The following is a 24567-nucleotide window of genomic DNA, read 5'->3' on the forward strand; positions in this document are numbered from 1 at the left end:
TGTAGAAGACTGATATTCGTGTTTTCAACCTGTGCGTTTAACAATAAGGCGCGGGGAAATAGTTTCACCAATTTCCCTAAACTGGGCAATGATATCCATGCCCGTGATCGAATTGCATTCAACACTCACGCAGGTAAACTGAATAACAGTGAAAATACAACATCATTAACAATGTTTGTTACTCACCGTTAGGTCCATATTTTTCTAAATTGGATTTCACTTGTTCAAGGGTGAGTCCAGTGTTTTCATTCACACTAAAGTTTTCTAAAACTTCAGATGTGGATTTAGTGTGCGCGTTATCCATCTCGGAGAGAGAACTGACTAGCTAAACAATTAAATTAAAAGTCATGTAGTTAAATATATAACATATATTACGACAATAAAGGACTAATAAACAACAGTAGTTTTCTAACGATGTGCCTGCCTTGCGTTCAGACTGCCAAGCGGAGGTGGATCTGCCTGCGTAGACGGTCACCTGCCTCCTCTTCTGCGAGCCGACGATTTGATTCCGGATTCCTGTTCGCGACGCTGCTATTTCCCAATAAATACAATTGCAGTCCGCGCTTCATCAAAATCAGAAGGTGTGCTGTGTTGGTACTGCCTCTTCCATGAGTGAGCGTGTTTGAGCACTCCCTTGCGTTCCTATTGGTTGTCATTACCTGAGTGGAAAGCGTTGCTCAACTTCCACATCCTCTACAATACATCCTTTTGGCAAGCCAAATATGGAAGCCCTTGTCTTCTTGGTTTACATAGCTTATGCACTGCATATGATAAGTCACAGGAGGTAATACTATATCATTCTCAAGTTACATATGTTTCATATATGTCTTTAGTTAATGCTTTAAACCGAGGTTATGGATGTCTTTCCCTTTGGCACAAGAGTAGGCCTATGTGCATCATCTTCATGCTGGTACTTAAATAATTGCAAACACACTAAAATTAAATGAATCTTTACTTTTCTTGTACATCTCGGAATAGCGGTGACCTACATCTCTCTAAATAGTTTGCCAATTGAGTGTAATCAAATGTTGCCTGATCTAATACTACCAGTACCCCGCAACTCCTACACAGCACTTAACGTCACACTGAGGTAGCTAAGTAGGTGAGTTTAGTGTTCTTGAAAGGCCGGCACCTGAGTCATCCTTCAATCATTCTGACCCTTTCTCAGTTCTGACCTCACCACTTACTGATGTAGTGAAACTGTTCATTTCAGACGTTGTGGTAGGAGTAACCTACACAAGGAAGGGGAAGGTGTAGGTCCAAGTTGTGTATCCACGTATGTAAGACTCATCAATGTGACGTTACTGCAGTTCGATCTCCTTATCCCTGGCTATGCAGAAGATGAGAAGGCCCAGTACTGTACTGTGGTATAGGTTTTGGGCAGTAGGCAGAGGGCTGGGAGGACTACTTTTGGAGTGAGAGGTATAAAGGGAACAAGGTGCTCTAGTTATGTCCTGTCTCACAGCTGGGCTCCTCTATCTCTCACAGCTCAACTTATTTATAACTTAAAGCGCTTACATAACTTTCAGAACTATACGGTATAGATAAACTCTGAGAAACAGGCCTCCCACTAGAGGTGGGGAGCTATGGTGGACACCCTATACTTCCAATGGGGCCAAGATGACTAAATGAAAAGCAAGTCATACATCCCTAACACTGAATCAGGTCAAAGCCAGGTTTGGGACCCAGGTCTGACTCCCTCTCTGGGTGATGATGTGTCAATTAGACTTCACCTCACTGCAGCCATGCCAAGACCTACCCACAGTCAGACACCCATGCAGTGGATACAACTGATAGATACAGTGACCACAGTTCAAAGCACCTCTCACTCACCCTCCCACTCACAGACAGACTCAAACTCTCCTGCAAACGTTTTCATCTGATTCTGAAATCAGTAATAGATGCACATGCCCTTGACATACCGGCACATAAACAACCGACATTGTTTGAATTGTATTTGTGATTGTGTCTGTGGTTGTCTTAATGTGCAATATGAAAGCCATGTGTGAAACAAAAGAGAGCACTTCTGGCTCCACACATTTCTAAGGAACCCCTTGGATTCCAAAGTTCTTACGCAAGGGAAATCCTCCCCTTCTCCGTCCTCTCTCTCTCTCTCTCTCTCCACACAATGGCTGCCTATCCTAGCCACCACTCCAGTCACACAACATTTTCCATACAGCTCTGTCTGTCTGTAAGCCCTCCAGCAGCATTTGCCTTCTTTTTTTAGTCACAGCCTGCATTTGCATTATGGAAATAAGCAGTGGCCATCCATGCGTGAAGAGATATTTACCTCCCTCTTGCATCCCTGTGTGGTATGCCACACGATTACCTTGTTCAGAGTGAGTCTCTCTGGAATGGACGTCTGTAAAAGGTCTAGTGCAGGCTGTCTTTGTGCTTATATGGGCATCTTTTCTTACAACTTATTTGGATGCCTTCCAATTTTTATATCCACAGTTCAGTTTCATCTCTGGTGCATGTGAATTTGGAATAGATGTTTGTGTGCTTGAATAGTCACTTCGTGGTAACGTCAAATACAGTAGATGTCCCTTACAGTTTCTTAGAACCTTAGTCCCTCAGTTGTTTTAATCCTGACAGTGTGTTCCCTGACAGATCCACAGTGCTCTGTGTAAGGACTGACTGCTGCTGCTGCTATTGACTTTCAATCAAGGAGACTTGAAGTGAGACTCAACCACAGTCTGCACTCTGCAGCAGCTGCACCTGACAAGCACACTGAGCAGCAAGTTAGCACCCCCAGTCCCCACCCGCCTCCCTCCCCTTAATAGGTCTCCCCCTCCTCTCTCAAAGCTTTCCCCCCCTCCCTCCCTTCCTGCACGGAGCTCTCAGGGACTGTTTGTGACGCAGTTTTCAATTCACAGGGTACCACAGAGGAATTCCACTCTGCCTCACAGCCCTATGAATAGGAATGTTTCATCTAGAAGCAGGGGGGCTCATTTTCTACTGCATCTTAATACCAGGTTATGTATAATTTACAACTAAACCCCATATCCCCCCTTCAACCTGCCAATAATGGTCTGGTCCAATAGCATCTCATTGATAGCAGTGTGTGCTCCGATTGGGCAAAGATGACATCATCTTTATTCATAAACAAAGATAAGAAAACTGAGGGGAACACAGAGAGATGGAAAGATGGAGAGAGAAAATAGGGAGGGAGAGAGAGATGAGCTATAAATCTAGCTGGGGGAATAACAGATTGCACAAAAACTTTCATTTTCTGTACTCCATTGGTTTTGATTTATCTTGATATACTGTATCTCTGTGTGATGGGATCAAATATTGGGCCATTTGACCGGGCAGTTTTTCTGCACTGCCTTCCTATACTCAATTTCACTTTCAGTTCCCTCTACGTCAACACTTCAAATCAAAACTGACCCCGCACGCACACACACCGTCCTCCTGTCTGCCCAGTCCGAGCACGACTCTATTTGTCACCTAATCATTTTTTGGTGAGGATGAGTCATCACTGCGACGCCTGGCCAATCTCAGACTGTCACTCAGTCATTAATGGAATCAAACATTGTAATGGAGGCAATTACACCATCCAGACAATGATGTCTGTTAAATGGCACTTGTGTGTGTGTGTGTGTGTGTGTGTGTGTGTGTGTGACTTGATGTCCCAGACAAATTGATAGGAGGACCTTGTAAATACAGAAGACAGATGGAGACAAACTAGCTGAATCACCTCTGGATGATGAACCATAGAGATAGACAGACAGTTTTATCTCCATGGGATGAACAGCCAGGCTCATATCACTCATCATTCACACAGGCTATCATTTAATAAATGTCCCCACATTTCTAGATCACATTGTCTTTAATCTTTTTTCTTCTTCCAAAAGTATGTCATGTTGTCATCTTTTTTGTAAGCAATCTTGGGAAAAATCCAGTGAGGAATCCCGCTCCTACATTATGTGGCTACTGTTGCCATCTGCATCTGTTTATAGTTCTGAATATATTTCATTGTTAACTTTCCTTGTCAAAGTTTGAGACGTTATAAAGAAAAGTTCATTGTTTATTGCCCCTATTAAGAAGTTGCCACCACACACATTAATCAAGGTGGACAGAAACCCTATCATTGCACACAAACACAAACTGCACCAAACCCCTGTGTCCCTCAGTGCCTGATGAGAACTCTGTACTATTATCTCCCCACAGGCAAATCAGTGGGCTCCTACACGGCATCCTGCACCATTCTAATGCACCTCACATACACTCATGTTCTCTATTCAATAGAGGTCACATATAAATAACACACACACATGCACGCACACACACAATGAGCCAGAACCACACACACTTTCAATGTCAAGGACCAAGACCATGATGAAGGAAAGCACTTATTTTCTAACTGGGATCAATGATTTCCAAATGCAGGGTCTGTGCTGCTAGACCTGCCCATTGGTCAGATCAGCGTGAAGTTTCTCTTTTTTTGTCAGCTAGTTATATTTTTTATAAATTATGTATGCTCCACAGAGAGCTAATCGAGAAAGAAAAGCATACAGCAAGGAAGACAGCGAGAAGAAAGATGACTTGAGAGGGAGAGAGAGGGACAGAGGAGGACTAAAGAAGACTTGGATAAAAACAGAGAGGGCTAGAGAGAGAGAGAGAGACTTTAAGGTGATGCCAGTAACAGGCAGACCCAGGCTGACAGACACCTGGGTGCTGTGTTAAAACAGGGCTGGAGTAAAGATTGATTCACAGAAACATCCATTCTTGATTTACAATAGACAGTCAGTAGGCTCAGGCAGCATCACTGTGGTTTTATTCAGCACAACCCTCTCTGAGGAGGATAGTACCAGACTGGGGTATTTCTGAGCCCATGTGTGTTTGTCTAAGGCTTCACTTCAAACACTGCCTTCAATCCTTCTTCACAGACTGCTCTTTGATGTTCCTCTTCTTTTACCAGAGAGTTCTACCAGAATGCAGATCGCCCCAATCGAACAAACAAATCAAGACGTAGCTTTCATTACAAACTTGGGTCAAAACTAAATTATGATTGATGAAGAGAATCCTGAGACACAGGTTCCTGTGAACCTCTGGTCCTCTCGCCCCCTCACCTCTCTTTTACCCAGTGGCATAGTCCTAGAGCACGGCAGGCTGCAGGTCTTCTCTTCCAGGCCAATTACTGTGAGCATGACAAGCTGCCAACATGACGGGCAGCCCAGACCCCAGAATTGACAGATCTACACTGCTGCCTTCTCACAGCATTTACTCTGCTTGCACTGCTGCTGTACCTATCCCCTGCCAAAATAGAGGGGGCTTCTCTGGGATATAACATAACACATAACTTGATGACTGCTGGGTTGGTTTGCAGATCCAAGTATTCAACGTTCTCTGTCTAAGATAATTTTTATAGGCATATCAGTCAGAATATCAGTCTATATCAATAGCCTTTTCAGAGAAAAAAAAAATGTTCATTTGTATTCTAATAGGCCTAGAGATTTCTCCTATGCATATATCAGCTTAATTCAAATGGAAATCAATGTTTTTCAATGTAAGGTAATCCACCATTTTGGCTGTGGATGGGTAAGGGAAATGTACAGATGATTGCATAGGGGTGAAAGGCATGGAACACAGTAGTAATTTCCTGTCATATTAAAACAAATAAGGAGTTGATCCTGCAAGGCTGTAGGAGATTAGCAGTGGACCCTCATAACTAATCCACTCACGTTCCAAGCCTGAGGAGTCACACACATATGCATGCATACACACACACACACACACACACACACACACACACACACGCACACACACAGAGGAGGTGAACGACAGAGCCATTAAAGATGATCAAATGTTGAGTCGCTCATTTCCCAGGAGGCTTTGTGCTAATTATCCAATGAAAGCACTGGTTGACATCAACAACACACACACACACACACACACACACACAATAACATCAACACACACACACAGAGCAAGGAAAACAGTCATAGGAAAGGAAAGGATTCAGAGCTGTGTGTGTGTGCAGGTGCGTCAGACAGCAGACCCTTGAGCAGAGGGACAGACTAGCTGTCTGTGACAGAGCATTAGGCAGAAATCTGCCTTCCACATGTGCTGTCACCCTGTTGACTAGACTCGTCTTGTTTTGGTTTTACACATACAGGTAACTGACAAAATAAAGGAAACACTTGAGTAAATGAGGGAAACAAAGTACATTGAAAGCAAGTGCTTCCACACAGGTGTGGTTCCTAAGTTAATTAAGCAATTAACGTCCAATCATGCTTAGGGTCATGCATAAAAATGCCCCGTTGCCCATTATTTTGGCTACAATGGCTAGAAGAGATCTCAGTGTCTTAAGAGGGGTCTCTCAGGAGCATATATTGTGTGTGTCACCAGATGTCAACCCAATTGAACACTTATGGGAGATTCTGGAGCGGCGCCTGAGACAGCGTTTTCCACCACCCATCAACAAAATACCAAATGATGGAATTTCTTGTGGAAGAATGGTGTCATATCCCAGTTCCAACAGAGACACTTGTAGAATCTATATGCCAAGGCTCACTGAAGCTGTTCAGGTGACTTGTGGTGGCCCAAGGCCCTCTTAAGACACTTTGTTGGTGTTTCCTTTATTTTGGCAGTTACCTGTACACAAACATGGAGTGGCAGGAAGCCTAGTGGTTAGAGCGTTAGGCCAGTAACCGAAAGGTTGCTAGATCAAATCCCTGAGCTGACACGGTAAAAATGTAATTCTGCCCCTGAACAAGGCAGTTAACCCACTGTTCCTAGGCTGTCACTGTAAATAAGAATTTGTTCTTAACCGACTTGCCTAGTTAAATAAAAAAGAGGTAAACAAGAACCTGCATTGCTGTCACTGATTGGATGACAGCTCCAATTACCAATCAGTGACCTGAGGAAATGGGTCGTTAATGACAATGTGCATCAAACCTTTTTAGCAAATTGCTTTATTAGAAAAACTAAACTGGATCAATAACCTTTTGATTACATCACTGATTATGTGTCCAGGAGCATAATTATGAGAGGTATTTCTATCCAATGTTGAAATGTTATCATGAGCCCTTATTAGGCAAGGTGATGTTTGTTATTTCCACCTCACTAATACCGATTAATTATTGACACGATTTAGAGAACTAAAATACTTCCTAAAATGTTTGGTTTTCCATGGGGATTGAATGACAATGACCCATCATATTACATGGTACTCTCTGTTTAACAGGTTAGCTAACTCCTGAAGAAATCCACTCCATCGACCTCCTAGCACACAGCATCATTTACCTTTGACCAGTCGAATAGTGTGTGCCATTTTCCCCTCTCACTGAATTAAGTGTCCCTCCTCTCTAATGTTCAGAGAAGAACAGGCTGAGTTCTCTGCTTTTTGTCCTAGCAGGTGACCTGTCAGACTAAAGCGGCGGTCTCAGAAGGACTAACCTAACGTAGTGGCGTTTCTTTCTTTCTGGTCCTGTTGGGAGGTTCTCTTCTGCACTGTTCAACCAAATCGGTAAATGTGGAGGAGTTAAGATGGAGTGTCGCCTTGTTATCATCCAAAAGCCTTAGTCCGGTCACAGATCTCTTTCAATTTCCCCTGAAAACCAGATGCATCCGGGGTTAGCAACCCCGCTGAGGGTGCAGAAGGACTTGACAGAGCTTGGCATTTGATTGGCTCCCTGGTGAATAGAGAAGGTTGCACCAGATGTAACGGACAGAAGTAGTTAACGGGATTGTAGTGCTGCCGGAGCACAGGGCAGTGGCGCTCCCTCACTTTTTTTTAATTTGAGAATACACAGAGCTGGTAAAACAAATTCTGGAAGATGTATTCTAAGAAATTCTAAAGAAATATTTAATTACCACTAAAATTCCATGAAAAAACAAATAAATACTGTGTGTATAGCAGCCTAGAGGTAGGTAAACGGTGGTTTCTTCCCTGTCTTCTCTCTGGCGGTGTAGGCTACTTGTGTGCACTGCGGAGGCTTGACCACTTTGGCCAATTAAAAATCTGCTGCTTGGCAGTGTCACGCCCTGATCTGTTTCACCTGTCCTTGTGATTGTGTCCACCCCCTCCAGGTGTTGCTTATTTCCCTTGGTGTATTTATCCCTGTGTTTCCTGTCTCTCTGTGCCAGTTTGTCTTGTATGTTCAAGTCAACCATTGTGGTTTTCCCCGTGCGCCCGCTTTTCTATTCTCTTTTACTAGTCCTCCTGGTTTTGACCTTTGCCTGTTTTTCTGGACTCCATTCCTGCCTGACCATTCTGCCTGCCCTGACCTCAAGCCTGCTTGCCATTCTTTACCTCTGGAACTCTGAACTGGTTTTGACCTTTTGCCTGTCCACAACCATTCTCTTGCCTACCCCTTTTGGATTGTTAATAAACATCTTGGACTCTAACCATCTGCCTCCTGTGTCTGCATCTGGGTCTCGCCTTGTGCCTTTATAGGCAGAATGTGAGAGCGGGTTTAGCCACATTAACCTTAACACACCAATGAGATCAAGGATCCAGATTCACCGTGTGAATCCACGGACACCCTCTTGCACTGCACAGTGGAACCCAGAACGATATATAACCACTTGGTTACAGCGACACCATTCTACTGAGGACACCCAAACCAGAGTAGTCACTACAAGGCCCAAGGAGTCTCGGACAGATTGGCCATATGGCAATTCTGACAAATGCTGGATGGAATGGACCATTGTTTAGTTGGGTGGGCTTTTTCATATAGAAAAATGGTGACATGGCTGGTGGCCTATTTAAAAAAATATATATAAAAAATATCTTTGCACTATTTCTCTTATACTAATCTATAATGAGTCTTTGGTTGATAAGTGGGCAACGGCCACCAAGGTAGGCCGGCTCGGTTTTCTGATAGGCTGAGGTCACGCAAAACTTAGATTCAAAGTCAAACACGGCATCAGCAAAGAGACCTGCTCCGACTCTGTCATCAGTTATACAGTCAAGATCATGGATTGTAAAAAAAACAGAAAGGGTTCCTATAAACTTATAAAGAGCACATTCTACATTGTCACCTTAATCAAAATGTCCTATTTTGGACAGCTAAAACCCTTATTTGGCAAACAGTAAAGTGCATTATCCATATGATTCCTGTAATGAAAGTGTGCACTATTTCACTGGGCCCTGCTGCTGTAATGAGCTAGCCACTCTCCTCTCCCCCATGCGCTTGTGACATGCGCAAGTGAGAACTTTATTCTGATTGTATAACATTTCAAAATGCAACTGAGGGAAAATACAGCTTTGGAAGCTTTGTTTCTATAATGTTTCAGGTAAGACCCAAGTGCTGACTGTTGAAGTATCAATGTTTATTACAACAACAGGGGCAGGAAAATGACAGGTCGGGGCAGGAAAACGAAAGGTCAAAGCAGGCAGGGGTCGATAATCAGGAATTGATTAGCAGGAATTGGATTGTCTCGATGTGGTTCCCCGAAACTCGTAGGTTGATGGGGGTGGTATGGTGAGTGACCTGGCCTATAGAACGCCCGTTCAGCGCTCTAACATTCATGGGAAAGGAGAGGGGTTGAGTGGGGATGCCCAGCTCGGACACCAGGGTAACGTCCATAAGTCTAATATCAGCCCCCGAGTCGATGAGTATCTGGAGAGACTTGGACTGATCGCCCCACAGCAGGGTGGAAGGAAGAGGGGGGCGAGTAGAGGGAGAAGCTAAATTGTCCATAGGACCCACCAGAGTACTCATTCCTACCAATGAGTTAGGTCTCTTGAAGGGACAGGTAGACACAACAGTACCGCAATACAGACAACTCTGGGTGTTAAGTCTGTGTAAGCGTTTGGCTGGAGACAGCCTAGCCCTGCCGAGCGGCATCGGCTTGGGAAAAGGTCAATCGGCAGTCTTTAAAGGCTCTTGGAGGAACTCTGGTAAGCTCGGATCCTCTCAGGGACATAGACGCTGGGGACATCTGGAGTCCAGATGCAAGATGGGATCCTTGAGTGAGCGTTTGGAACTGCAATCAGACCTCTTCTCCCTCTTACGTTCCCGTAGCCGTTCATCGATCCGAATGGTTAAAGTGATGAGTGAGTCGAGATCCGTCTGTAGTTCCCGGGCTGCAAGCTCATCCTTTACTTCCTCCGATACTCTGTGCAGGAACGTGTCGAACAGCGCTTCCGGGTTCCAGGCACCCTCTGTGGCTAGCATACGGAATTCTACCGCATAGTCTGCCACACTGAGGGAGTCCTGCACCGCCATGGCCCAGGCGAGTGCCCTCCCTGACATCAGCGTTAAGATGTACGCTATCCTCGAGCGGTCCGAGGGGAACGAAGAAGGCTGCAGCTAGAAAATGAGGGAGCACTGGGAGAGAAAGGCCCGGCAGGTTCTGGAATCTCCATTGTAGCGCTCCGGGGGAGGGGGGTGAAACCGGGGTGACCGCGCTGCTACCAGCCGGGTTACTGAGGGGCTGGGAGGTTATCGTCGTGGTAGGCTGCCTGGTAGGCAACCCACGGAATTGCTCCCGCAATGCATCCAAAGCTAGGTCGTGACATTCGGCCACGGCCTGGAACCCTTCCATCAGACCGCAAAGCAACTCCTCATGCCTACCAATGGTGGCTCCTTGGGAGGAGATGGCGTTGCGCAGCTGGTCTAAGTTTGCTGGGTCAGTCATGGCCAGTTCCTACTATAACATTTCAGGTCAGACTCAAGTGCAGACTGTGTTGAAGTAACAATGCTTATTACAGCAACAAGGTCAAGGCAGGCAGGGGTCGATAATCCAGAGTGGTGGGGCAAAGGTACAGGATGGCAGGCAGGCTCAGGGTCCGGCAGAGTAGTCAGGCAGGCGGGCTCAGAGTCCGGACAGGTAAGGGTCAAAACCAAGAGGGCGAGAAAAAGAGAGACTGGGGAAAAGCAGGAGCTGAGAAAAACACTGGTTGACTTGACAAACAAGACGAACTGGCAACAGACAAACAGAGAACACAGGTAGAAATGCACAGGGGATAATGGAGAAGATGTGCGACACCTGGAAGGAGGGTGGAGACAATCACAAGGACAGGTGAAACAGAGCAGGGCGTGACAGTCTCCTTGTCAATGAGAGGAGGGCCTCAGCTTTCCGTAGGTATAATGTTTTTGTTCTCAACAATCAATATTCAGCTCATTAGCAACTATTCTTCTCAACTCCCAACCAAAATGTGCACCGGACATTGCAAGGGCATAGGTCTCATGGGTAGTAGCCTACAACTGCCTACAACTGCCTACAACAACAAAAATATTTTTTGGGGACATTACATTTACTGTTTGATGAATACATGGCTACTATCAGCGGGTAGTATATTTAGAGTTAGTGTGTTTTGCGTTTGCACTTCCTCAGCTGTTGAACCCCAAATGAATTAGCCTCTGATATTAGTTAGTGCACGTAAAGACGTATGCAATTAATCTCTAATGAACAAAAAAAGGACATTCTGGAGTCCTATTTTGACCATTAAAAAGTAGCAATTAGATGAAACAACTTGTTTATTGAATACCTCAGTAGGGGAGAGTGGGGTAAGTTGAGCCAAAGAGTTAGTTGAGACACCCTTTGTTTCTAGGAAACCATATACAAATTGAATCATGTGACCAAATATTTAGGAAGAGGTCATCACTTCATGGAGTCTGTGAAGGAAGTGGTAAGCAAATTGGGTCCAAAAAAAGATTTTCACCAAGTCCAGTTAATTTATTGTGTTATAGGTTTTATGATTATTGTATCTAAATCAAAGCAGACCCTTTAAGATAGTTTTTTTATAAGCTACATAAGCTACTCTATAAGCTACAATATGAGGCCCTAAACCTAGCATGAAAGTGCATGCTTGTAGCTGTGTGGGATAATATAGTCAAAATGTTTTTCTTAGGGTAAGTTGAGCCAATGGCCATGAGGTAAGTTGAGCTAATGGCCACCATACCCCCATACAAATGATGATGATTTTTTTTCTGTTTTAGCGGCGTGTGCAGTGATGTGGGCTGGTGTGGATAAAATGCCAGGCACTAATTATTGTCCCAGGCTGCCCCTGCCCTCTCTGGAGTTGCTGTAGCCCTGTTTGGGATATTTAGCCTATATTGGCTATTGGTTGAAACGCAGGGACCGTTCTAGCTTGGTATGTTAGCGTGAGCAATTGGAAATATGTTAGCGTGAGCAATTGGAAATGTGAATTGGGCCAAGTTGGAGGTAATAATGGATTTAAGTTATAGTTTATTGAGATGCATGAATACACCACACCAAAAGCTTGATTTCATGGCTTTTTTACTAATTAATTAATTTCCTGCAATTCTACGTAGTAATGATTCATGTTCACTACTTGGTCAATTGATTTGATGGCATGTTTAATCTTGCAAATAAATGTTGTGAATTGATACTTCACCTGGAAGCTGGTTCCCACATATACTTAGGAGTTCCCACATATTCTGAGCACTTGTTGGCTGCTTTTCCTTCACTCTGCGGTCCAACTCATCCCAAACCATCTCAATTGGGTTTAGGTTGGGTGATTGTAGAGGCCAGGTCATCTGATGCAGCACTCCATCACTCTTCTTCTTGGTCTAATAGCCCTTACACAGCCTTGAGGTGTGTTGGGTCATTGTCCTGTTGAAAAACAAATGATAGCCCCACTAAGCACAAACCAGATGGGATGGCGTATCGTTTCAGAATGCTGTGGTAGCCATGCTGGTTAACTGTGTCTTGAATTTGAAATAAATCACTGACTTTGTCTCCAGCAAAGCACCCCCACACTATCAACCCTCCTCCATGCTTCACGGTGGGAACCACACATGCAGAGACCATCCGTGCACCTACTCTGCATCTCACAAAGACACGCCAGTTGAAATCAGAAATTCGGACTCATCAGACCAAAGGACAGATTTCCACCGGTCTAATGTCCATTGCTTGTGTTTCTTGGCCCAAGCAAGTCTCTTCTTATTATTGGTGTCCTTTAGTAGTGGTTTCTTTGCAGCAAGTTGACCATGAAGGGCTGATTCACGCAGTCTCCTCTGAACAGTTGATGTTGAGATGTGTCTGTTACTTGAACTATGTGAAGTATTTATTTGTGCTGCAATTTCTGAGGCTGGTAACTCTAATGAACTTATCCTCTGCAGCAGAGGTAACTCTGGATCTTCCTTTCCTGTGGCGGTCCTCATGAGAGCCAGTTTCATCATAGCACTTGATGGTTTTTGCAACTGCACCTGAAGAAACCATCAAAGTTCTTGAGATTTTCCGGATTGACTGACCTGCATGTCTTAAAAGTAATGATGGGCTGTCGTTTCTCTTTGCCTATTTGAGCTGTTCTTGCCATAATAGGGCTATCTTCTGTATACCACCCCTACCTTGTCACAACACAACTGACTGGCTCAAATGCAGTAAGAAGAAAATAAATTCCACAAATTAACTTTTAACAAGCCACACCTGTTAATTGAAATGCATTCCAGGTGACTACCTTGTGAAGCTGGTTGAGAGAATGCCAAGAGTGTGCAAAGCTGTCGTCAAGGCAAAGGGTGGCAATTTGAAGAATCTCAAATATAAAATATATTTTGATTTGTTATGACCTTTTTGGTTACTACATGATTCCATATGTGTTATTTCATAGTTATGTCTTCACTATTATTTTATAGTGTAAAAAATAGTTAAAATAAAGAAAAACCCTTGAATGAGTAGGTGTCCAAACTTTTGACTGGTACTTTATGTATTTGTATTTTCATTAGGCGATAGCCTACAAATAGCTATACTACGTAGTCCTAGGTCTATTAGGCTATTCTGAAAATTATTGCTGTTTGTTCCGGAACTGGTCGAAAGGCAGAGATATCATTTAGCTATCCTAGAACACCACAAGTTGGTTCAACTTCTTTATCATCACTGGGTCTCGACCCCACCCTGTGCAACTGGGTCCTGGACATTCTGACGGGACGCACCCAGGTGGTGAGTGTAGGAAACAACATCTCCACCCCGCTGATCCTCAACACTGGGGTCCCACAAGGGTGCATTCCCAGCCCTCTCCTGTACTCCCTGTTCACCCATGACTGCGTGGCCATGCACGCCTCCAACTCAATCATCAAGTTTGCAGACGACACTACAGTGGTAGGCTCGATTACCAACAACAACGAGACGGCCTACAGGGAGGAGGTGAGGGCCCTTGGAGTATGGTGTCAGGAAAATAACCTCACACTCAACGTCAACAAAACAAAGGAGATGATCGTGGACTTCAGGAAACAGCAGAGGGAGCACCCCCCTATCCACATCCACGGGACAGTAGTGGAGAAGGTGGAAAGTTTTAAGTTCCTCGGCGTACACATCACTGACAAACTGAAATGGTCCACCCACACAGACAGCGTGGTGAAGAAGGCGCAACAGCGCCTCTTCAACCTCCGGAGGCTGAAGAAATTTGGCTTGTCACCAAAAACACTCACAAACTTTTACAGATGCACAATCGAGAACATCCTGTCGGGCTGTATCACCGCCTGATACAGCAACTGCTCCACCCACAACCGTAAGGCTCTCCAGAGGGTAGTAAGGTCTGCACAACTCATCACCGAGGGCAAACTACCTGCCCTCTAGGACACCTACACCACCCAATGTCACAGGAAGGCCAAAAATATCATCAAGGACAACAACCACCTGAGCCACTGCCTGTTCACCCCGCTATCATCCAGAAGGTGAGGTCAATACAGGTTCATCAAAGCTGGGACCGAGAGACTGAAAAATACCTTCTATCTCTAGGCCATCAGACTGTTAAACAGCCATCACTAACATTGAGTGGCTGCTGCCAACATACTGACTCAAATCTCTAGCCACTTTAATAATAAAAAATTGGATGTAATAAATGCATCACTAGTCACTTTAAACAATGCCACTTTATATAATGTTTACATACCCTACATTACTCATCTCATATGTATATACTGTACTCTACACCATCTACTGCATCTTGCCTATGCCGTTTAGCCATCACTCATCCATATATGTATATGTACATATTCTTATTCATTCATTTACACTTCGGCGTAAAAGGTAGTTGTTGTGAAATTGTTCGATTTCTTGTTAGATATTACTGCATGGTCGGAACTAGAAGCACAAGCATTTCGCTACACTCGCATTAACATCTGCTAACCATGTGTATGTGACCGATTTGATTTGTTCGATCCTGGTGCTGTCCTTCCAGCACCACAAAGGGCATTCGAATGGCTTAAATTAACACTCATCAAGATCTGTTGCTTACGCCTAATAGTCCTACTCATCACATTATTATTATTATTATTATTAATAATAATACAAATAGAAGATCATCACTTCTCACAAAAGTTAGATCAAATCTGAATAAATGTTTCACAAGATTACATAATGATTCATTAGCATTTTACATAACAGAACCGAATATAATAACATAGCATAGTAGATCTTATAACGTTACTGTTAAACCAAAAACACCTCATGTCTATTGAGATTTTAAATGCCCGGATGTCATACTCATTTCGGCTTTTACAGCAACTGATTAGTTAGATATGGGGATGCTACCGAAATCAACGAATAGCGGGAAACAATGCAATCGCGCATGATGCATTCTCAGAATGCGAAAATACACAAAAAATGCTGGGTTGTTTGGATGACCCAACTGTTGGGTTGCAGGCATTGGATCATTTAGTTGGGTTGTTTTCTATAAAAAGAGCAAGGTTGGGTTGTTAATACTGGGTTATTGATGCTGGGTTATCGAGATATCACCAGGTGGGTGGGTTAATTCTCCCGCCAAATCCAGAAGATCAGTGATTGAGGGTTTTTGCAGCTGTGAAGCAAGTCTACCGCACAGTGCAGCCAACGCTGAGTGGAATTAGCAACTTTTTGATGGACAAATAGGCAAGCCGTTGTGGCTGACCAAAAACAGTGAGCAAAAAAATAGCGTACATTACTAATGATCCATTCAGGTTAAATAGACCTAGTTATCATAATTGTATATTGTCTCAGTCATTGACAATTTCAGTACAATTTTATCTAGCAAGCTAACTAGCGAACAACCTTATGCATACTAGCTCAAGCATTAGTTTGCAAGCTACTTAGCTAACATTTGATAACGTAGCTGGAATTTAGCTAGTTAGCTATGTCAGTGCCTGTAGAAAGCTTGTCTTCTGTAAGCCTAACGTTAACGTTACTGTGTGGTGCATTGTTTCAATTCAGGTAGCTAGCTAGCTAACGTAGCAAACTAAGTAGGTTTTTACCCCTGTTTGGCTAGCTAGACCAGCTAGTTATCTATAGATTATTTGTATTTATTTATAGGTGACAATGCACAATAATCAACATCAATATTACAATAATGCAACATCCATGTAAATGTGCCGTGGTTAGCAAAAAGCTAATTTGCACCTGTAGTCCCAGGGCAGCTAAGGAAAATTACACAACCACAATACAAATACTCACTAAAACGATACAAAATACAAATACATTACATACAATAATATATCATTCTAATGACAACAACAACAACACTATCATCAACTGTCGTCTTACATATGAGGAACCACAGATAACTTGTGTACAGATTTGGATAGATTTTAGCCATGTTTTCAATTCAAATTTAAAAGTACAATAATCAGTGCATCTTCTCAAGTCCATGGGTATTGCATTCCAGTATATTGCAGCTCTAACAGAGAAGGCCGACTGGCCGATTTTACTGTGTCAAAAAGGGACAATGCAATCCCCTCTAGTTACTGCCTTTGTTATCCTTGAGGTGCTTTCCTTGAGCATGATATGCCGGCATAGGGGTGGAGGGGCAAGACCATGCAGGATTTTAAAGACAAGGCTTGCATCTACATACTGATTAAAGCTATACAGACTAAATAAATGATGCTTGTAAATTATATGACAATGGTGGTAACTGTTTGGTTTGTTATCAAACATTTTAAGTGTTTGTTTGTAGAGTGATTCAATTGGTTTCAGAATAGTAGCTCCTGCTTGTGTTCAGCATGTGAGGCAATATCTCAGATGTGAGAAGATCATAGCATGCATATATAGTTTGTCGGCCTCCAGGGGAAGGAAAGGACTTATAAACCTAAAGTTGGATAATCCAAACGTAACCCTGTTCACCTTCTTCACATGTTTATTAAATGTCAATTTGGAGTCCAAAATGACACCAAGATACCTGAAGTTAAACACAACTTTCAGATTCTCCCCATTAACAAGAACAGCTCATTGGGAAGAATCAATGGATTTCTTAGAGAAGTACATACAAACAGTCTTGTTGATATTTAAATGCAGGCAAGAATTAGTCATCCATTTAGAAACATGTACCATAGCTTCAGTTAACTTGTTAACAACCAATTGTCTATTTATTTTGTGTACATACAGAACTGTATCGTCTGCATATGTACTTGTGTACACATGTTAACTTGTGGATAAGCAAGTGGGAGATCCTTTATATAGATGGTAAACAGAAAGGGGGATAATATTGACCCTTGTGGGACCCAAACAAACCCTTTGACTTCTGTTTGTCAGATAGGAATACATCCAACTAATGACTTCAGTGGATACATTAAGGGAGAATAGCTTGGATAGGAGGACCTCATGATTCACAGTATCAAAGGCCTTTTTAAGATCCAAAAAGACTGTGCCGACGTCACCACCTATGTCCAGTTTAGATTTAATGCACTCCAGAAAATAGCAATTGGCTGTTTCGGTAGAATGGTTAGTTCTGAATCCAGGTATCATTGCAGCAGACTTCCAAGCATTGGGGAAGAAACCATATTTCATGGACAGATTAACTAGATGTACAATAGGGGCAATCAGAGAATATTTGTGTCTCTTCAGGAATACAGTGTCTTGACCAAATACATATTTTGTTCTAGAGCTCCTGAAGAAGCTAACAATACTGTCCACTGCTGACGCTGAGATTTCAGGAAATCTGAATATTGGTTTATTACTGTGGTCTTGGTTGAAAATCTTTGAGCCAGTTCCCTGACAGTCAACAAAAAAATTGTTAAAGGTGGTGGATGTGAAATTGGAGTCTTGAATTAGAATCCCATTAACCTATAATTCATGATGTTTTTTTTTACTTTTCAGCTCCTCTCTCCCTGTTAGTTTGTTGAGATTTTCACAAATAATTTTGCCATTTCCTTTTACTTCATTGATCACTATAAGAAATAACTCTGCTTTTGCTTTTTTTATATTCCTAACCACCTTATTATACTAAATTAGCTAGCCCTATAGCCTGTCTCTGAGTTAATTTAACATGGTTGTAGCTAGCTCCTACTTTTATGGTGGTTCAGTTACTGTAGGTTTTTATAGCCTAATTGTTTCTGAGTTAGCTAGCTAGCTGGATAGCTAGTCTCAGTCTGGATGCAGACAGTTACTTGACTCTCCACTTAAACTGTATTAACGTCATGTCTTTGTCCCCCAAAGCCCAGATTTTAGAGGCTGCATGGCCATTAGAGTGCTTCTCCCACACCATATTGAAATGAAAGTAGTTTCTCAAATGTTCATCCATTTTGTCTGTCCCCAACTCAACTCAATCCAGAATAACATCCTGCACACAGCAATAGACTGTATAGGAGTATGGCATGTTCTGAACAATGGGAAAGTCCACAATGTGTGTGTGTGCATGTGCGCACAGGCTTGTGCAAGAGTGTGATGAGTGTCTTTATTATTGTTCAACATTTTATAATCATGTTCTTTAATCCCCAGGCTGGAACCAATATGGCTGAATATCTACGCTAGGCGAACAAAAGACCAAGAGACTTGAACCCTTTGTTCTGACTCTTGGGAACAATCTCTTCTTATCCCTGGCATTCATGAATGGGCAGGCTCTGAAGCAGAAGATATTATGTTTCACATATATTCCTATTGAAAATTGATACCTGGTAGGGGTTGAAGGAGTAGAGGGTAAAGTGTTAACTTTTCTTCAGCCCCTTTCCTCAGCTTTGATTGGTAGGGCTGCTTTGATTTTTAAATTTTGAATTGTGCTTCTAAAGGTTTTGTTTATTTGTGTGTTCCTTATTTGTTTATCTTTTGTAGCAGAAATTAATATCTGAAATTAACGTTTTGTATTTTATTGACAATTTGTCAAGATTGGCCATAAAGTGTGTCAGTGTTTTAAGAATTTCATAGACTATGTAGTAACGTTGTAACATTGATTGTTATTTTTAGAAGTATTTGTACCTTTAGAAAATGTATTGATTCTGTAATAGAGTGTCTTGACTTTTCTTTTTACAAAAGGTCAATTTGTCAGCAAAACACATCAATTAATTTGGGCTACAAGAGTCTAGGTCTAATGACAATCGCCGAATGTCACTTTCTGGTGTTGTGTAACAGATGTCTCTTTCCATTCATCAAATGGCGTGTGCACAGTTCACTGTTTGGATTTTGGATGCTGGAATTATTTTGGAATGGATGAACTTGTCCAGGTAGCCTACTTTGGGAAGTTATTTGTTTGACAATCAGATGAAAACATCATGACTGGTTGTGTTCATGCCCATATGTCACAATATAATTCACACTATGGTTACATATTATGTATAATATATAATGTATTATATCAATGGCCTTAGGAAAAATGCTCCACCCTATCCACACTTAACTCAGTGCTTCAACTGATCTGAAAAAGGTGCCGGTACTCATTTTGGGTGCTGGTATAGGTGGAGGTACTCATTTTGGGTGCTGGTATAGGTTTTGGCAGTGTTGTGTTCGAGACCCCCTAAAGCGAGTCAGAGTCAAAATGGGGGGCAAGACCGAGACCGGGAGAGGGACAAGGTGTCCAAGACCGAGTCAAGACCAGAAGAAATTTAATTTAAGACCATGATTAATTTCTGTGTTAATATTTCAGAACAGTGTATGGATTCTTTAGACATTCAGAATAGTTGAAAAAAATGCATGAGGAGGAAAAATAGAGCCACTCTACAAATTATTACTAACCCAAACACACTGGGGAACAACTACTATCTGCAAAGTAGTTAAAATGTTGTCAGTTCCTGTTTAAACTTTAGGTCACCGATTACTTGCTAAAAGTGAAATGTTTTTTTGCAACGTGAAGTAATAGTTGTACATTTCGATTGGGAAATGCTTAATGGTTGTGTTTTTGTAGTCTTATAATTGGGACCTACTGGTTTATTATGTCAGATTTAATGGACTATGTATCCTTTAACATCATGCTATGTGTGACTGCTGTCTTCCCATCTGCCCTATGCAGCGGTGTAGTGGTGCCTGGAGAAGTGGGTATACTATAATTTGGCCAAAAAGTTCCCAAACAGCCCTCCCAGCAAAAGCCACCTGTATGAAAAATCCTATGTTTTTTTAAACGAGTTTTCTTATACATTTTTCACTCTCAAAATCTCACCTTTTTTTATATAGACCATCACATTTTTGTATTTTTTCTAAGTTCACAACAATGGGTAAACCACATCAATCTGATTGGGTGGGCCTGTCAGGGCCTTGCTCCCCATTTGGTGGGCCTGTGTCCACCCATGCCCATCTATGTCTGCGCCCCTGATGGAAACAATGCATGATGACAATTACTCATCAAAAATAGCCTACTAACCAACACAAAACTTTTTCAATAGCTGGTTTGCATACCCATTGTTGCCTTAGTTAGCATTTACTGGTAGATATAAGTTGAAACGTCTTTCCTACCCTACCGGCTACCGATGTCATTCTTCTGTGAGCTGCTCCTTGCCAAAATCAGTTGAGAGCTGCAAACTTGTGCTGCCTGCAGATGATATTCCGCTGAAACTAGGCAAGTTTGTGTATGATTTCTCTATTGTCCTACATAATTGATAAGTTGTATACCTCCACTACGCTACTATGATACACATCAGTGGGGATTAAGAAGTACGTAATGCCCACTGAAATGTATATATTTGGCCTGGCGAAGTGATTTTATGCTCTGATTGAATGGAAGCTGATAAATATGAGTTATTTTACTCTGCAGGTCTCGGTCCGTTCTCGGGAAGAAATTATGAGTCCTCACTGTCAGAGACTGGGTCAAGACCAAGCACAAATGTATCCATCACAGAGACAAGACCGAGACACTCAATATGTGGTCTCAAGACCGGACTCGAGACCGGTCTCGAGTACTACAACACTGGGTGGCCTTACTCATTTTGGGTGCTGGTATAGGTGTCAATTCTCATTTTGGGTGCTAGTATAGGTGTCAGTACTCATTTTGGCAGTGGTGGAAAAAGTACCCAATTGTCATACTTGAGTAAAAGTAAAGATACCTTCATAGAAAATGACTCAAGTCACCTAGCAAAATACTACTTGGGTAAAAGTCTAAATGTATTTGGTTTTACATATATTTAAGTATCAAAAGTAAATGTAATTGCTAAAATATACTTAGGTATCAAAAGTAAAAGTATAAATCATTTCACATTCTTTATATTAGGCAAACCAGACTGCACAATTTAGGAATGCAGTGGAGTAGAAATAAAAGTTGTCAAAAATGTAAGTAGTAAAGTTAAGTACAGTTACCTGTAAGGGCTGTCTGAAGAGAGAGACCAAGGTGCAGCGGAGTTAGTGTTCATCATAAGAATTTAATAGACCAACGTGAACACTTTACAAAAACAAGAAAACTGACAGCCAAAACAGTCCTGTCAGGTGCAAACACTAACAGAAACAATTACCCACAAAACCCAAAGGAAAAACATGCTCCTTATGTGTGACTCCCAATCAGCAACAACGAGCTTCAGCTGTGCCTGATTGGGAGCCACACACGGCGCAAAACAAAGAAATACAAAAACATAGAAAAAGGAACATAGAACGCCCACCCAATGTAACACCCTGGCCTAACCAAAATAAAGAACAAAAACCCTTCTATGGCCAGGGCGTTACAGTACCCCCCCCCCCCCCCCCCCCCAAGGTGCGGACTCCGGCCGCAAAACCTGACACTGAACGGGAGGGTCCGGGTGGGCCTTCTTACGGTGGCGGCTCAGGTGCGGGACGTGGCCTCTGCCCCACCCTTGGCGTCGCCCTCTTAGGTGGCGCACCTGGCCGCGCCGAAGGTCTGGTGGGCGACCCTAACTTCGCCCGGCTGGCGGGCGGCGATGGCTGCGCCCGGCTGGCGGGCGGCGATGGCTACGCCCGGCTGGCGGGCGGCGATGGCAGCTCCCGACTGGCGGGCCACTCTGTCAGCTCCCGACTGTCGGGCCACTCTGGCAGCTCCCGACTGGCGGGCCACTCTGGCAGCTCCCGACTGGCGGGCCACTCTGGCAGCTCCCGACAGGCGGGCCACTCTGGCAGCTCCCGACAGGCGGGCCACTCTGGCAGCTCCCGACAGGCGGGCCACTCTGGCAGCTCCCGACAAGCGGGCCACTCTGGCAGCTCCCGACAAGCGGGCCACTCTGGCAGCTCCCGACAAGCAGGCCACTCTGGCAGCTCCTGACAAGCGGGCAGCTCCGGGCAGACGAGTCCCACTGGAGGCCTAGTCCTGGGAGGTGGCACAGGACGGACCAGGATGGGGAGACCCACTGGTTGCCTGGTCCTAGGAGGAGGCACAGGATGGACCAGGATGGGGAGACCCACTGGTGGCCTGAACCTAGGAGGAGGCACAGGACAGACCAGGATGGGGAGACCCACTGGTGGCCTGGACCTAGGAGGAGGCACAGGACGGACCAGGATGGGGAGACCCACTGGAGGCCTGGACCGAGGAGGAGGCACAGGATAAACCGGGCTGTGGGGGAGCACTGGAGTTCTGGTATGTACGCTCGACATGCTTACTCCAGGCTGAATGCCCACTTTGGCCCGGCACGGGCGGAGAGCAGGCATTGGGCGAACTGGCCCCCCACCCAACCCGTCCCCTGCGGCCCTCCCGATGCCTGCACTCACATGGCACTTGCGGGGGGCTGGCCTATAGCGCACCGGGCTATGAACGCGTACTGGGGACACCGTGCGCTTTACCGCATAACACGGTGCCTGACCAGTACTGCGCTGCCTGCCGTAAGCACGGGGAGTTGGCCCAGAATTCCTTCCTGGTTCCGCCACACTCCGTGTGCCCCCCCCAAAACATTTTTTGGGGCTGCCTCTCGTGTCTGTTGCGCTCCCTCTCTTCACACCAGCGCCTCTCAGCTATCGCCGCCTCGATCTCCCACTGCGGGCGGCGATACTCCCCAGCCTGAGCCCATGGTCCACCTTCGTCCAGTAATTCCTCCCATCTCCAGGAATCCTGAACGATCCTCTCCATTTTCTCAAAAGTCCATGAGTCCTTCTCCGGGTGCCTCTCCTTCCTCTGCTGCTTGGTCCGTTTTTGGTGGGTAATTCTGTAAGGGCTGTCTGAAGAGAGAGACCAAGGTGCAGCGGAGTTAGTGTTCATCATAAGAATTTAATAGACCAACGTGAACACTTTACAAAAACAAGAAAACTGACAGACAAAACAGTCCTGTCAGGTGCAAACACTAACAGAAACAATTACCCACAAAACCCAAAGGAAAAACATGCTCCTTATGTGTGACTCCCAATCAGCAACAACGAGCTTCAGCTGTGCCTGATTGGGAGCCACACACGGCCCAAAACAAAGAAATACAAAAACATAGAAAAAGGAACATAGAACGCCCACCCAATGTAACACCCTGGCCTAACCAAAATAAAGAACAAAAACCCCTCTCTATGGCCAGGGCGTTACAATACCCCCAAAAACGACTTAAATAGTACTTGAAAGTACATTGCTCAAAAAAATAAAGGGAACACTTAAACAACACAATGTAACTCCAAGTCAATCACACTTCTGTGAAATCAAACTGTCCACTTAGGAAGCAACACTGATTGACAATACATTTCACATGCTGTTGTGCAAATGGAATAGACAACAGGTGGAAAGTATAGGCAATTAGCAAGACACCCCCAATAAAGGAGTGGTTCTGCAGGTGGGGACCACAGACCACTTCTCAGTTCCTATGCTTCATGGCTGATGTTTTGGTCACTTTTGAATGCTGGCGGTGCTTTCACTCTAGTGGTAGCATGAGACGGAGTCTACAACCCACACAAGTGGCTCAGGTAGTGCAGCTCATCCAGGATGGCACATCAATGCAAGCTGTGGCAAGAAGGTTTGCTGTGTCTGTCAGCGTAGTGTCCAGAGCATGGAGGCGCTACCAGGAGACAGGCCAGTACATCAGGAGACGTGGAGGAGGCCGTAGGAGGGCAACAACCCAGCAGCAGGACCGCTACCTCCGCCTTTGTGCAAGGAGGAGCAGGAGAAGCACTGCCAGAGCCCTGCAAAATGACCTCCAGCAGGCCACAAATGTTCATGTGTCTGCTCAAACGGTCAGAAACAGACTCCATGAGGGTGGTATGAGGGCCCGACGTCCACAGGTGGGGGTTGTGCTTACAGTCCAACACCGTGCAGGACGTTTGGCATTTGCCAGAGAACACCAAGATTGGCAAATTCGCCACTGGCGCCCTGTGCTCTTCACAGATGAAAGCAGGTTCACACTGAGCACGTGACAGAGTCTGGAGACGCCGTGGAGAACGTTCTGCTGCCTGTAACATCCTCCAGCATGACCGGTTTGGCGGTGGGTCAGACATGGTGAGGGGTGCCATTTCTTTTTGGGGCCGCACAGCCCTCCATGTGCTCGCCAGAGGTAGCCTGACTGCCATTATGTACCGAGATGAGATCCTCAAACCCCTTGTGAGACCATATGCTGGTGCGGTTGGCCCTGGGTT

General features: G+C 44.2%; 1 protein-coding gene across 2 annotated transcripts in view; it reads right to left on the reverse strand.

Moving 5' to 3' along the window:
- Positions 1-633, reverse strand: part of LOC106567410 (sarcoplasmic/endoplasmic reticulum calcium ATPase 1) — a 90454-nt gene extending 89821 nt beyond the window's left edge. For both annotated transcript variants that reach the window (XM_014136608.3, XM_014136610.3), the window contains exon 1: positions 187-633. In XM_014136608.3, the coding sequence (XP_013992083.1) occupies positions 187-304 (118 nt within the window). In that variant the 5' untranslated portion in view covers positions 305-633. The remainder of the gene's footprint in view (positions 1-186) is intronic.
- Positions 634-24567: the final 23934 nt, after the last annotated feature.

Source organism: Salmo salar, chromosome 13 (genome assembly GCF_965601325.2).
Source record: "Salmo salar chromosome 13, fSalSal1, whole genome shotgun sequence".
NCBI lineage: Eukaryota > Metazoa > Chordata > Actinopteri > Salmoniformes > Salmonidae > Salmo > Salmo salar.